The 15,145-nt window shown below is 51.2% G+C and overlaps 2 protein-coding genes across 7 annotated transcripts in view; one reads left to right on the forward strand and one right to left on the reverse strand.

Moving 5' to 3' along the window:
• The window catches only part of Tnip1 (TNFAIP3 interacting protein 1), a 52,356-nt gene extending 46,160 nt beyond the window's left edge, over positions 1-6,196 (forward strand). For 3 of the 6 annotated variants that reach the window (XM_020176200.2, XM_020176199.2, XM_074057167.1), the window contains 2 exons: positions 1,313-1,403; positions 5,405-6,196. In XM_020176200.2, the coding sequence (XP_020031789.2) occupies positions 1,313-1,403; positions 5,405-5,439 (126 nt within the window). In that variant the 3' untranslated portion in view covers positions 5,440-6,196. The remainder of the gene's footprint in view (positions 1-1,312; positions 1,404-5,404) is intronic. The other 3 variants (XM_074057165.1, XM_020176197.2, XM_074057166.1) reach the window with 3 other exon arrangements.
• Positions 6,197-6,721: 525 nt separating this feature from the next.
• Gpx3 (glutathione peroxidase 3) lies at positions 6,722-14,591 on the reverse strand. The gene is made up of 5 exons (XM_020176205.2): positions 14,421-14,591; positions 9,989-10,142; positions 8,552-8,669; positions 8,085-8,184; positions 6,722-7,731 (listed from the first exon to the last, which is right to left on the reverse strand). The coding sequence occupies exons 1-5, from the start codon at positions 14,505-14,507 to the stop codon at positions 7,510-7,512; spliced, it is 681 nt and encodes a 226-aa protein (XP_020031794.1). The 5' UTR covers positions 14,508-14,591; the 3' UTR covers positions 6,722-7,509.
• Positions 14,592-15,145: the final 554 nt, after the last annotated feature.

A 15,145-nucleotide genomic window follows, 5' to 3' on the forward strand; every position in this document is an offset into this window, starting at 1 on the left:
ATATTGTGATCATATACAACTCTCCCATTACCGTATACTGCCTCTACTCCTCCCTTCCACTGGTCACCCCCTTCCTCTTCACAAATCTAGATTTTTTGGGGGGGTGGTTCTGAAGTTTGAACTCGGGGCCTTGCACTTGCTTGGCGGGTGAGCCACCACTTGAGCTACACCCTCAGCCCTTTTCGCTTTTAGTTGTTTTTCCAAATAGCCTCCAAGCCCAGCTTTTTATTGGTTGAAATGGGGTCTCACATACCTTTTGCCCAGGCTGATCTCAAACTGAGATTCCCAATCTCTACCACTTAAATCCCCAGCCCTGACCCTCCCCATCTCTGCCTCCCCAGTAGTCAGGATTACAGTGTGAGCCCCCACGCCTGGCTTAGATTTACTTTTTTAAGAGCACTTTTTTTTTTAATCTTTTTTTTTGTTTTGTTTAAGAGCATTTTTAAATTTACAGAGAAATCAGCATGAAGTATAAAGAGCTCTCACGTACACGCTCATCCTCCATTCCCCATTAACTCCTTCCATTAGAATAGTTTATTTGTTGCAGTTGATGAGACAGTATTGATCTAGTTGTTTACAGTTCATAGCTTATTATTAATTACAATATCTTTACAGCCATTTGACTGTTCTTTATACACATCTGTTTTTAATGGAGCATACTAAATGGTACATAGTAAGGGATTTCATCACACCATTTCCATGCATGCACATAATTGTACATCATATTTACCCTATATTCTTTTATCTCCTCTCCCCCACTTTCTTTCCCCTTTTCCCCTTCCCCTCATCTGTTTAATGACCTTGGCTTTTATTGTTTTGTTTCCCCCAGCTTCCACAAATGAGAGAGAAAAATGAGATAAGTGTCTTTGTAAGACTGACTTATTTCTTAACCTGATGATTTCCAGTTCCATCCATTTTCCAGCAAACATTTGTACACATCTTTTAACACTGGAGCCCAGAGTGGTGGTTGAGATCAGCTTGATTCAAAGCCACACTTGGTGACTTTCCTACCTGGATGATGTTTCTTAGCCTTTTTCTTCTTTTTTTTAAAGTTTGTTTTTGGTTTTTTTTGTCATTGGGGATTGAACCTAGGGCCTCAAGCCTATTAGGCAAGCTCTCTACCACTTGAGCCACACCCCCAGGCTTTTAGCCCTTCTGAGCCTGTGTTTCCTCACTTGGAAATGATAACCTGGACAGTTGTAAGGATTAAATTACACTTGGACAATAAATATTTAGTACTATTCCGGCATTGTAACTGCTGTGGTAATGTTCAAGTGTGGTTCTTGATTATTAAGCAGCAATTTTGTTGCAGCCAGAATACACCTGGCGTCCACCCTGTCCAGGGATGCGGAATCAGGGCTCCCAAGTGATGGATCCACCTACAGCCAGGCCTGTGGAACCAGGTGAGTGTGGTCCCCTCCTCCTGGAGCTTGTCTCACCCTGGCAGAGATAACTTACTGCCTTTCAGGATGGCCTGTTTGGGAATGACGTTCCTTTCTGGTCTTGATGGAGGAGAGGCCCAGATTTCTGAAATACTGTTAAAAGGGAATGATTTGCCTGCTGGAGGAAGGAACTGAAGACATTCACTCATTCCTTCTAGTTGTCTTCATGCCAGGCGCTGTGCTGGGTGTTAGGGGTCCTGAGAATGTAGAACAGACATGGTTCCTTCCTTTGTAAAGCTACTATCTAGTGAGGGAGGCAGAAATGAATTTTTTAAATCACATAGGTTGAGTCACATGCCCTGCAAGAAGAAGAGCGGGTTTCTATGAGAACAGAGAGTTAAGGGACCTGACCTTGACTGGGGATTTAGGAAAGCCTTCCAAAGGTAGTGACATCTGGCTGAGAAGTCATAAGGGTTGGGAACGTTCTTGCAGAGAAAATGACAAACACAAAGACCCATGTGTTCGTCAGCTGGAACAGAATGCTTAAGATAATCAACTTACAAGGAGGAAGATATATTTTGGCTCATAGTTTCAGTGGCTTCATCCCATGGTCACTTGGCCCCCTCACTGGGCATATGGCGGCACAATACATCAAGATAGGAGTGTGTGCATCAAGGTAGAACTCTGTTCATCTCATGGGGACCAGGATGCAAAATGAGAGGAAGGGGCTGGGGGTCCCAGTATCCTCTTCAAGGACACACCACCAGTGACCTCATTTCCTTCCCTAGGCCCCACCCCGTAAAGGTTCTACCACCTCCCAGTAGTACCACAGGCTGGTGAGTGGGCTTTTAGTACATGGGCCTTTGGGGAACATTTAAGATCCAGACTATCAGCAGCTGCCTCTGTCCCTGTCATAATGCATTTAGTCTGCCTCTAAGAGTTCCAAAGTCTTAATTGTTCCAGCATTGCTGAAAAGACTAAGTCCAAAGTCTCAGACTCAAGCCAAACTCAGCTCTGAGTCCTCATAAAGTCAGAAATGAAATTCCCTCCGACAATTCAATGGTGAAATAGGAATGGGGTAAACATTCCTATTTCAAGGGAGAGGAATAGTGGCATAGAAAGGATGGGTGGGCTCTAAGAAGATTGAAACAGAGCAGACATTAAATCATGCAGCTCCACACCTGACATCTGGGACACAGTGGTAGAGCATGCGCTCTAAAGAGCTTAGGCAGTCACAACCCTTATGTGGCCACTCGTACTGGGGTTTGAACTCGGCCTTACACTTGCTAGGCAGGTGTGACCTCCTACGCCTTGAATCACTCCTCCAGCCCTTTTTTGTGATGGGTATTTTTGGATAGGGTCTCACAAACTATTTGCCCAGAGCCGGCTTTGAACTGCAATCTTCCTGATCTTTACCTCCTGAGTAACTAGGATTACAGGCGTGAACCACCGGTGCCTGGCTGGCCACTCTTTTGGGCTGGCTCTAATCTCTGCCTGTGGCATTCTACATTCTACATTCTACATTCTCTAACTTTCTGGGGTCTTCATTGCAGCTTAGGGTTCACCCTTACAGCTTCATGCGTCACCCTCTGCCACACACTTCCTGGCCTCCCACACCTTCCTTTAAAATCTGGGTGGAAGCCGTGCTCTTGTAACTTGCATTCTGCATGCCTGCAAAATAGTATCCCATGGACGATGCCAATGTCTACTTCAGGGCCTGATTGAGCCCTGGCAGCGATGGGCTCTGAGTGTGTGGAGGCTGAACATGGAGAAAGGAATCCCAGGGAGCTCTGGTAGCCCTGTCTGAACAGGGTGCTCTGGGGTTCTCCTCTCAATTGAAAGCTGTTTACATTTGTATGGCGCTGAGCCTGTAATGGTGGAATCTTTTCTTCAGGATGCCTTCAAGATATCTTTTCTATTGTCTCAGTACAAAGTACTTTGTTTCTTCTTAACATTTAACTTCATTTCCTTCCTGGTATGAGCTTTACACTTTTCAGCCATACTGCAAGTTTTTCTGGTCTTTTCATTTTGATTTTGGCTCCTGATTCTACAGTAAAGCTGGCTGAAAGCCACCAGCAGTACCCATGCCACTACCTCAATGCTGCATTGCCTTAAAAGCTCTTCCACCAACTAATCAGTCTATCCCCTTTAAGCCAAGCCTCACACGTCTCAAGGCATGGCAGAATAGAAACAAGTTCTTTGCCAGAGTGTACCTTGAGTTGCCTCCGTCCAGTTCCCATGGAGTCCTATTCCCACCTGAACCTCATGAGCCTGGCCTTCTCTGCCCGCATTCCCACCAGCATTCCATTCTTGTGAACCCTCACCAGAATTGCCATTTGAACCTGGTCCTATCATTCTGGGCTTTTTCTAGCCTGCCAAACCAAGTTCAAAGGTTTCTGCACCACATCATCAAGTATAGTCACAGTAATAACCCACTTCTTGGTAGCAGTTTTCTTTTTCTTTCTTTCTTTACTGGTACTGGGGTTGGAACTCAGGGCTTTGTACTTGCAAAGCAGGTGCTCTACCACTTGAGCGACACCTCCAGTCCATTTTGCTCTGGTTAATTTGGAGATGGGGTCTCATGAACTATTTGCCTGGGCTTACCTCAAACTGGGGTCCTCCTAGTCTCAGCCTCCCAAGTGTAAACCACTGGCACCTGGCTGGTCTCAGTTTTCTGTTAGCTTTCCATCACTGGAACAAAGTATCTAAAATAACCAACTTATAAGAAGGAGAGGTTTATTTTGGTTCCCAGTTTGAGAGGTTTCAGTCTGTGGTTGCTTGGTCCCATTGCCTTTGGACCTGTGGTGAAGCAGAACATCACAGTGATAGCACACGGTTAGAAAACTTACTTTGTGGCAGCCAGGAAGCAGAGAGAGAAAGGGGCCAAGATCTCGAGTTCTTCACTCGGGCTCACACCCACTGACCTTGCTTCCTTCCATTAGGTCCCACCTCCTAAAGGTTCCACTGCCTCCCAGGGGAACCACAAGCTGGCCACCAGTCCTTTAGAACACGGGCCTCTAGGGAGCAGTGGGGATCTAAACTATAACACCTTTACAGGAGTAAAGGAAGGTAGCCAAGTGAAGGATCTGAGGGAAGGCCAGCATTTCTGCAGCCAAGAACAAGGTGGGGAAAGAGGGGGCAAGGCAAGGTGAGAGACATGGGCTGGCCATGTGGTCAGAGCCTCACAGAGTGTGATGGGGTGCTGGTCTAAAGCCTAAGTATGGCACAGAGTTACTGGACAGTTATCTCAAAGCAGGGTCATGCCCAGATTGGCATTTTAGAAAGCTCCCTCCAGGCACGGCATCTGCCGTACGAAGTTGAAGGGCCTGAAGCCATATTCATGAGGCAGGAGTAGACTCGTCCGCAGTGACCACCTTCACTCCCTGCAGGACTCTCATAAGCCAGGAGGCACTGTCTCACCCATGGGATTCTGGGACCAGAATCACAGCTAGCAGAAGGGCACAATAGGGAGGCCAGGTCCTTCTCAGCATGAAAAGAAAGAGGAACTTTCTAGCAGAAGGGTCACAGTGGTATAGAATGGAGCTAGCTCTGTCAGGAGGTAATATAAGCAGAGGCTACCGGACAAATGACTTGGAGGCTGGGGGTGACTTGGTGCTCAGAAGAAGGGATTAGACTGGCCTGTCATTTCCCCAGAGGGTCTGTGGAGCCTTTGGAGGCTGCTGTGATCGGTGGCAGAGGTGACTTGGTAGAGAGGGCTGACCCTTCTCCCAGAACTCACTTCAGGAATCTGGAACCAGACTGATTGGGTTCAAATCCCAGCTCCGCTACCTCCCAGAACTGGGCCTTTAGGCAGGTACTTTTAAAACTTCTCTACATCCAAGTTCCCTCCTCCGTATGGAGGGCTGGGTAAAGACTGCATGAGAAATGCCCCAAGACACAGCCTAGCACTCAGTAGCCAGCTGTTTTCACTTGGTGTAGAAACCTGAATTGGCTTCCGTGTAAGACTGCAAAACTGACTATACTGCAGAGTCTCTAAGTCCTCAAAACTTTTGTTTATTTAGAGTCTGCAAAACACGACTGTGAGGGGACTCAGTGAGACCAGATTGTGTCATTTAGCTCCACCTTCGTCTTGCAGAGCCAATTGACCTCAAATTACCAAAAACCTAGAGGCTACATGCTCTGTGTGGCCAGAGCCTCAGCTGGATGGGAGACTGAGATGGGCAAACAGCTCACATCTCCAGCCCTGAATTGTGTACGAGACTGGGAGGCTCCACCCACTGGGTTTCCACTTGGGCTCCTTTCCTGGATGGGATCAGGAAGAACTCACTACCCCGCATCCTGCAGCTGAGTCAAGAGAGGCTGGCTTTGACCTGCCATCCTCTGATAAAGCCACTGGTCATCCATCGTAAGCATGGGGGGCAGCGAAGACTCCTCTGTTAAAACCTCCACAGAAGTGGTTCTGGACTCTCCAGGTGCCATACCAGTTTGTGTGTGTGTTTAATTTTTGCTTCAAGCTGTGTAGCAGGACCTGCCCCATGCCCATTGTTACTCTCCGGGAGGCACTAAAACAAGAGTAGAAGAGAACCACAGAACGTTTCGATGCCAGGACACTCTCCATTGCTACCCATATTAGCCTTGCAACAGCCATCACAGCCTGGAATGAAGACCAATCCAGGCACATCTGCTGAGGAGCCCCAGCCTGAAACTGCCAGGCCCGGAAGTTTAGGCCCTAACCCCCCCACACCCCCACAGCTAAAGGTTTGTGGTTCCAGAGGCCTGGATTGTGGGGTAGCTGTCTGTCCCTTGGCACTTGTTTGCACGAATTTTGGACATAAATCGAAGTTAAAGATGAACATTTGTGACTGGTGTTCTTTCTTCTACATATGGGCTATGTTCCCCTCTCAGCCAATCAGATGTTCTTTCTTCTGCATCTGGGTTTATGTTCCCCTCTCAGCCAATCAGAACAGTTTTCCTGGCCCCTCCTAAGTACACCTTTCCCTCATCTCTCCGAGAGTATTACTAGCATCTTGAGAGCATCCAGGAGCAGCAGAAGGAGCCTGGGCTGTAGTGGTCAGTTTTCCTCCTCACTCATCAGGAGACCTGGGGCAAGGCCTGGCTTTTCTGTGAGCCTCAGTCTGTCCATCTTGCAAATGCAGTAGCACTGCAGCCCTAGCTGCCATGGAGAACTATGGGTGAGAATGAGAGTTGGTGTGAACTGCTTTATAAACTCCAGATGCTGAGTGAGAGAAGCAGTGTGGGCCTGGGTAGAAGCCAAAGTGCAGTGCCAAAGCACCCCCACTTCTTTTCCTCTGGCCTTTACCCTCCCTGTCTCCCGTGCAGGGTGGCCACCTTTGAGGAAGTACCACAGTAGGCTCAGCTGCTGCAGAAAGGTCTTTACTGGGCAGATGGGGTGTGAGCAGTGCCAGTGGACAGAGTGAGGGGAAAGGGCACATACTCTGAAGGCGTTGGGGCGGCATCCCTGCCCAGGGGTCTCAGCCTGAATGCACTAAGAGCTGGCCCCACAGACAGGCTCGGGGGAGGTCCGCCCACAAGGGCTTCGGGCCCCTCCCTCATGGAGACACCACCCCTGACCTGGAGTACACAGCCCTCACTCTCACATCTGCCTTGGCTAATCTCAGGGAACACGATGGGGTGAGGATGGAAGCTTGGGAGGGCCCTTCAGGAAGGAGGAGAGAGGCTGGGCAATGTGTGGTAGACCCAGAAACTTCTGAGGACTTCAGTGTGGCATTGAGGCAGTGAGAGATGCTGGCCCCAAGGTTGAGATCCAGGTCAGAGCAGGACAATCAGACCTAGTGCTGTTTTTCCTCTGGGCTCTGGTGAAAGCAAATTGTTACCATTGGACAGAGAGCGGGAGAGAAAGGGGTGCTATTCTCCAGCACACAGCACAGGCACGTGGGTGATTCACAGTCTCAGGTATTCACACATGTGGCCATGTACCTATGCACACACCGGTACACACAACCGTAGGCATGTACGTAAACCCCCACGTGCACAGTGGTGCACACATACTGTATGCACACGTCTGTGCCAAGCTGAGGCCCTATATGGTAAGAAAGGGGTGTGTGGTGGGTGTGTGGTATGACGACATGGATTCCTTCCTGAAGAGCATCCCTGCCTGGTGGGTGTGGGGTGGACCAAACATCAGTTACTTCCCCTTGGCCCTCAGGGCTGCCTGCCGCCTCATGTAGGCCAGGATGTCCAGCTTGACGTTGCTGACCGTGGTTCGGTGGTACCAACGCATGATGGGTATGCCATCTGGCCCCACCAGAAACTTCTCAAAATTCCAGCGGATGTCATGGATCTTCATGGGTTCCCAGAAGAGGCGTCCAGGTGAGCCCAGGAGCTCTGTGGTAGGAGGGCAGGAGTTCTAGTGCAGGGATTAAAGAGCAGTGTTGACTTGACTTAGGGTTCCTTGTGTCCCCCCTTTCCACCCCCCTCCCCTAGTGCTGAGAAAAGAGCACCAGTTTGGGGTGAGAAGACTGACTGCCAGTCTCAGTATGACTTAGATTGTGAGCCCCTTAGCCTGCCCTCATCTGCATCGCCTAGACCTCATCTGTAAAACAGGTTGGTGAGATCCTAGGATCTGCAGAGCCCTCTAGTTGGGATTAAAGGCCAATACCAAGAAGTCCCTGAGCGCAGAAGCAGGAGTGTGGCCTGGGCTGTATGGGCTGGAGCCAGGGCCAGTGGAGAAAGAGGTTCCCACCCAGGCTGCTCACTCACCTTTAGGAAAGTGTAGAACTTCTGCTCTTTGTCCCCATTCACATCCCCTTTCTCAAAGAGCTGGAAATTAGGTACGAAGCCCCCACCTGGCCGGACATACCTGTGAGGAATGTAATTTGGTAGGTCCCCAGGAGGTGGACACTGGGTTTAGAAATGAGGGAAGGGACAGAACGGGACGGAGTGTTGGGGAGTCTGGTTTTAGCCAATGACAGTTGAATGGGCCTAGGCAGACCCATTCCAGCTTGGTCCCTTCTCAGCACCCACACACACACCTCGGAACTCCCCTCTACCCCGTCATTCGCTTTCCAACCAGTCATCCCTCGCCTTCTCTCCTGGCCCCTCCCTTCCCTTCATTCCACAAAGCCAGGTTCCCAGGAGGGGGAGTGGTTCTGAGTGACCGATCAATGCATCAGGAGTCCTGTGGCGCTGCTAGTGCAACTTCCTCAGGACCCCTAGCAAGCACTCACTTGAGACTGGGTAGGATCTCTGAGTTCTCTCCTGGCTCCTGTTTTCCAAATTGGTTGCAGGGGAAGCCCAGAATGACCAGGCCAAATGGCGCAAGCTCTTCCTGTAGTGCATTCAGTTCTAGAGGAGAGACAGTAGCCTGGTGAGAAGCCTTGCCTTGGGCACCGCTTCCCTCGCTCACCCACCATATAGTTGAACTCTCTGAGGCTTGAGGGGGAAGGGATTTGCCCAAGATCACCCAGTGAATTTGAGGCAATGCTGGGATTCAGGTCCTGTCTTCCTGACTCCAAGCTGGATTGATTGGAGGTTTGGGAGAAAAGAGAAATACCCTTCCTTGAGTCAGCAGTCACCAGCCCACTTCCAAGGCCCACCACCTGGACCAATGGGCTGAGGGCTCTTCAGAGCTCTCAGGAATGAGTTTCCTGGAACAAGAGCCATCCATCTCTGGACAAAAGGCAGAGGACTTCCTTGGGGTGATATGGGGACCTCACAACCTTCCTCTGGGAATTGAGGAACCCAAGGGAGGCCCTGGCCAGCTCCTAGTTTCCCCAGTAACCCCTAGCCTTGCATACAGTGCCATCGCCCAGCCTGTCCCTTGCACAAAAGCATTCTGCTCTGTTCCAAGGGCTAGACAGACGCATCTGGGCCATGCACCCTGCTATCTTCCCACTTCCAGGAACTCACCTGTGAGGGCCAGGAGAACATTGGGGTCAGATTGCCCTTGCTTTCCCCAGCCCCACCAGCACCCCAAAGCATCTTTCCCTGGCTGTTGTCAGAGGCCTTTGGTCTGTCTGTTCCCCGGGGCTCCTTACTGTGTCCCAGCTGAGGGATAAGGATATTGGGAGTCATGAAGCTGGGGTCAAATGCCCTGTCTGGCCCTTTGTGACCCTCATTAAGTCTTTTCTTCACACTGAGACTTAGTGTCCTTACCTGTAAATTGAGGAGAGGGGACAGCTGAGCTAGGTCATCTTTAAAGTTCATTGTAGAATGGACTGAATGTGTCCTGCCTCCCACCATCCCTGTTCCCCACCTGCATGTGCTCTGGAGCCTCAGCCAGTGGTCTCCTCTCCAGAGTGGGACCAAGAGAAGTACCATGGTGGATAGGGCTGGGAGAAGATGGAACACTCAGCAAGGCTGAGCTGCTGCCACCGTTTCTTACTCCAGTCAGAGGAATTTGCAGGCACAAAGTCAAACTCCTCTATGCCTCTGCTTTTAAGGGATGGAGAAGGGTAGCCAGGAATGTTCTAGAATATGTCCAAAGGTAACCAGACCTCGGGCTTACATCATCGTTCTCAGAAAACTGGGCAACACAGTGTAGCTAGGATTGGCGTCTCTTGCCACTGTCACCCCTTTCCCCTGGACACAGAGACTTCCCATGACTACTGTGCATCCAAGTGGCAGAATCAGCCCCAAACAAAGCAGCAGAGGAAAGCTCTTACCCAGGTACTGGTCTGTCAAACCTCAGTAGCTGGCCACGTTGACAAAGAGGACATATTTGCCAGCATACTGCTTAAAAGGGATGTACTCCTCCCCATCGATGGTGAGGGCTCCGTAATCATAGATGGTGCCGCTCATGCCACCATGGCAGTCTGTCTAAAAGAGAAAAAGACCAGGGAATAGTTAGAGCTGAAAGGACAGTTCACCTTTCAGTTCATGAGCGATCCCCAGGGGGAGAGTGGCTTGCCCAGGACCACATCAAATGAACTGGACTAAAACCGAGGGCTTCTGATTCCTTGCATAAGAGCATAATAATGTGTTAATTAGCAGATGCTTATTAACTAAGCACTTGGTAAGTGAGTGCTCTGGAACCCTGGCAATTTACTTAGTGGTGGTTACTTCAACATTCCATGTCAACTTGGGGCTCAAGGGAGACTGCCTGGAGCTGGTGGTTGGGTTGTGGCATGGGCTGAGGAAATGGGTTGGGTGGCTATTGCAATAGTCCAAGCAAGAGATGATGCAGCCTGAACTCGGCCTGAATTAGGCTGTTGTGAAGGAAAAACTGGACATAAATAAGGAAGCGTCATGGAGAGGGTGATTCAGAGTCTCCAGGTCTGGAGGATTGGAAAGATGAGACTGTTGTGAAACTGGGAAGTAGGACTAGAAGCCAGCAATGGAGAAAAGCCTGTCGTGAGGACCTCATGTGACAGTAAGGGTAAAGCCACAGTGCGTAGTGTTATTATATGTTCTTCAGACATGAGCAGCTGTGACACCTGGTATACTTTCCTGTCTACCCAACTGCCATTCACAGTCAACCTCCAGAAGGAGGAAAGACAGAGTACAGTGCTCTGTAGGGTAGAGTGGGAGACCCAGGTTCCACCTCCAGCAATGCCACCAACTCTGTGTTGCCTTGGACTAGTCCTTTCTCTTCCCGACCTCACTTTGAACTGGACCAGCCATTCTCAACCCAGATGGCTCGACAGCATCCCTCTCAGTGGAAGAGGAGGGACAGAACTGCTGCTAGCCAGTCGGACACGGACTGTGACCACTCTACCCCACCTCCTCCCTGACCGCAAGAACAAAACTCCAGGTCTGCTCTTGAAAGGTGCCGTCAAATCAGGACATGACTCGGGCTTTGTTTACCTAGGAGAGGGGGAAAGACAGGACACTAATGGAGTGCAAACTAGTATGAAAGACCAGGAAAGGACAGAAGGTGGTGAAGTTAGAGATACAAATTCACTCCCTCTCTTCCCTTCAATTCTAGAAAACTTGCTGTTGAGGTAAGGTCCCCGGGCCTAACTGACAAAGGGCACCATATAGGCAATAAGATGTGACCCCAGGGGGTTGCAAAAGAACCTCATGGTCAGATCAAGTCTCCACAGGCCTGCTGAGCTTGGTGAGGCTGGGCTGCCTCCATCAGATCATTCCCCTACAACTACCAGCTCTCTAGGCTCTGGTGAAAATTCCCTTCTTTCCATGAGTCTAATATTCCACACCCTATGGACTTTTCTATAGGTGCTGAATGCAGGAACCAGACCTCAGCTCAGCATTCCTTCTGACCCAGACCCTCAGATCCCTGCTGGGCTCACTTCCACCTTAAAACACAAACAGAGCAGGAGACAGCCAACACCCAGCCAGCCACAGAGCTCTGGCAAAACCTCCCAGTGTGCCTCCCACTCCTCTACTCCACCCTGATCTGAACATGATCTCTGGGAAGTGGGGAGGAGGAGAGCCAGAGGTTGACCAAATAATGGGGAGCTGGTAAACAACAGAAGGATCAGCTTCTGGGCACAGTTTCCAGGTGAGCACTGGGGTAAGGGGAACTCCTCTCAGGTCTGGTCTTTGCTGCTGTGTACCCTTGGGCAAGCCACTTTCACTCTCTGAGACTTGGACTGATGATACCGCATCTGCCTCTCCAAACAGTTGTGAGACTCTATTGGAAGATCAGGACAGTCTCGAAAGCCTCTTGGAAGGTCAAGGGGCGTGATGATTCTGCCTGCAGCTTGGTGAAGAGAGGTCTTGATGTTTGCCAGTAAGAGGACAGTGAACACTGGTTGGGGAATTTCCAAGAGGAGGGATAAGTGGCAGTCCGCACACTTTCTCCTGGCACACTTTCAGCCCAGGCTGGCGGGGCTCGGAGGGTGACCCATGGTGGATGGAGCCACAGCCCTGTGCCTTGAAGAGGGAGGCCAAGGAGAGTCAACATGTTTGCCTCAACTCTCCCACAGCTGATGGGAGAGAAAAGCTTCTGATGGCTTGAGAGTTGGCGATGGGGGCGAATGACACTCACCCAGGCCCCTGGCTGTCTACAGCTCCCTGTCTGTATCTTTCTTCTCTTTCGTCTTACCATGGCCATGGATGTGCTACTGTGAAAAGAAGACTGGCCTGATCACTCTCTGAGCACCTCTTCCCCCTCTTGGGCTCCGACTCCTTCACTGTAAGATGGAGTCAGATTTAGGGCTAAGAGCCCTTGAGCCCTGACGTCAGCATGTGGGTCCACGATTCTCTCGGCCTCGTTTAGTCACCTAGAAACCAGCGGTTACTAGGATCCTGTGCACGTCAGCAGCTGTTAGTCTCTCCAGCCTCTGCAAAGTCCTTTTGGAGAGCAAGGACAGGGAGGCCTGGGCAGCAGTAAGCTGGACTGAGGAGGGAACGCAGCAAGGGAAGGAGGGCTCCCTCTGTTTGAGCCCCTCCCTTTGAGCTGGGAGAAGGAAAACATGTCCGGAGCTGAGTCATCTTTGGTTCATCCCAGTCTCTACATACTCCTTCCCTATTCCTTTGTCCTGAGCTGGGGAGCAAAGTAAGTGGCTATGTCCTAGAAACCAGAGCTGTGACATCTCCTCCAAGGACTTGGGAGGCAAGATGGCTATGTGCAGTCCATCATTAGCCAGCAAATCTTGGCTGGCTATATCTGATGTGGTCACACCTCACCCTAAGACTTTTCTAGACCATCCTTACCCTGGACCTATCCATCCCTCCCCAGAGTTCTGCAGAAACATTTGGCTATGATGGTCTGTGTTCCTACCTCCAGAACTCTTGGGGCACTCCTCTCTGTCTGTCCCCAAACTGAGGGGATGGAGCTGACTCCAGGATGCTGGCCTGCCCACAGTCCACCCCCACTTCTACTCCACACCCCATTCTTGAAAATCCGTTCCATCCCTCCTGCAGAAAATGCCTTCAGAACTGGTGATTAGGAACAAGGCTGAATAGAAAGGAGGGTTTTGCAGCCATCTGGGCTTTAGACATGACACGAAGGAGGAGCAGAATAGGCCGAGGACAGAGGGATTAGAAACAGGCAGGAGGAGCCTACTCTTGGAATGGGCGTCCTGAGAAGCGGGTAGAAATTTGGACTCAGTGCCATGGACTCAGGAGGCCTTAGAATAATGACCCAGAGAATCTTAGCGACCCAGAAGCTCAAACTCCAGCCTACATAGCATGGGGTGTGTGTGTGTGTGTGTGTGTGTGTGTGTGTGTGTGTGTGTGTGTGTGTGTGTTGTGAGGCTGGAGACAGAAGGCTCTCTTTGGGTCTGTCCCTACTCCAGGTTTCTGCCTCCTCAGCCTGGAGAAGAGGAAAAGACCTACAGGACCCACCCAGCACATTCTGACAAGGAGATAAGCACACTGGGTCATCCCCCTCTGGCCTCAGCGTCCCCAACCCCACTTCAGCTTAGGGTCACACACCCTGCTGGGGACAGACAGGCTCAGAAGAATTCTGCCTCTCCAGAGCTGATGGCCCCCTTTCTGTTATGACCAAGTGTGTTCAGGTGGTGTGGACAGTGGGTTGTGGATAGTTAGTCTGCCCACAGGACACCCTTCAGAGAGCAGCTTCTCCAAGCATCCTCTCTGAAGCCACGCACTTCACTGTGCCCCTGAGGGGTGGGGACCTGGGATCTAGAGTGTTCTGCACTGTCAGTCCAAAGCTCTTTCTGACACAGATCTCTGCCTCTTCTTCCAGTGCCCTGGGATCCACGGGCATGTCCACTGCATCTAGAGGGACCCACACAGCAATTCTCAAGACCAGGGCCACCCAGCTGCAATCTCCTTCCTTTTCTCTGTCAGTCTCAGCAAACCTGCAGAGACAACGCTGAGACCAAGACTTTGGGCCTTTTTCTGTGCACGCCCACCCCCTACACACACACCCTCCTGGAGGGGTGCAGTTGGTGCCAACGTGGCATGGATATAGCAAGTCACCCTCGGGGAGCAGTGGGAAGAACGTGTTTCCTCCCCAATCATTTTGTCACCTTTAGAACCCAGGTCTGGATTGATGGAGCAGAGGAGGGAGGAGAGAGGATGGTCATCGGTGAGGTTCCCAAGGCAGAGGGGAGGCACGCAGAGCCCCGGTCGTCGGGCGCCCCTCGCACCTGGTGCCGCCCCCCTGGAGGGAAGCCCGGGAAGAGAGGTGCTGATGACACCTGGCAGCCGGGGCTCACTCACCTTGGACTTCTCCTGCCCCCGGCTCGGCGGGACGAAGCCGGCCAGGAGCAGGGAGAGAAGGCAGGACGCTCGGAGGAGCCGGGCCATGGCGGGCTGCAGCGTCTCAGGCTCGCCTCAGACGCTGTGGGATCCGGGGCCACCGTCAGTCTGGGGTGTCCCGAGCTCCCAGCCACCTTTCAAGCCCTTGGCGATGGCCAATCCGGGGCCAGGCTGGGGACCTCGTAGCCAATCGCAGGGCGACTGGAACTTCAGGGGCAAGTCGTGCCCGCCCCTTCGCTCTCCCCCTCCCCAGGCCCGGAGAGACGGTGACTTCAGCGAGTCTGGGCAGAGATGACAATCAGGTCCTCGCGAAGGCGGGGGGCGGTCCCGTCTCGGCCAGCGGTCTCCACCCAGCCAGGGCAAGGGGGCCAAATGACACCCGGGAAGTGATGGAAGGCTCAGTTCTGGGAAGCACTTCGTATCTCCTAGGCTTTAAAACACCTGCCATGGTCCTGCCCCGGAGGTTGAGGAGCTAACATTTCAGCAAGATCCGAAGTTAGACCTTCAGGAACATTTCATGCATGCACGTTTTGTGCTTAAGACGCAATGTGTGGGAATTTTGAATGCAGTCCCCGTCTTCAGTAGGGTGTGGGGACATCTCAGCTGGTTTGAACACTGACTCCCTATGTAGTCTTTTTTTTTTATTGACATATAAAAATTGTATGTTTACCCATACAGTCTGGAAC

Source organism: Castor canadensis, chromosome 16 (assembly GCF_047511655.1).
Source record: "Castor canadensis chromosome 16, mCasCan1.hap1v2, whole genome shotgun sequence".
Taxonomy (NCBI): Eukaryota; Metazoa; Chordata; class Mammalia; order Rodentia; family Castoridae; genus Castor; species Castor canadensis.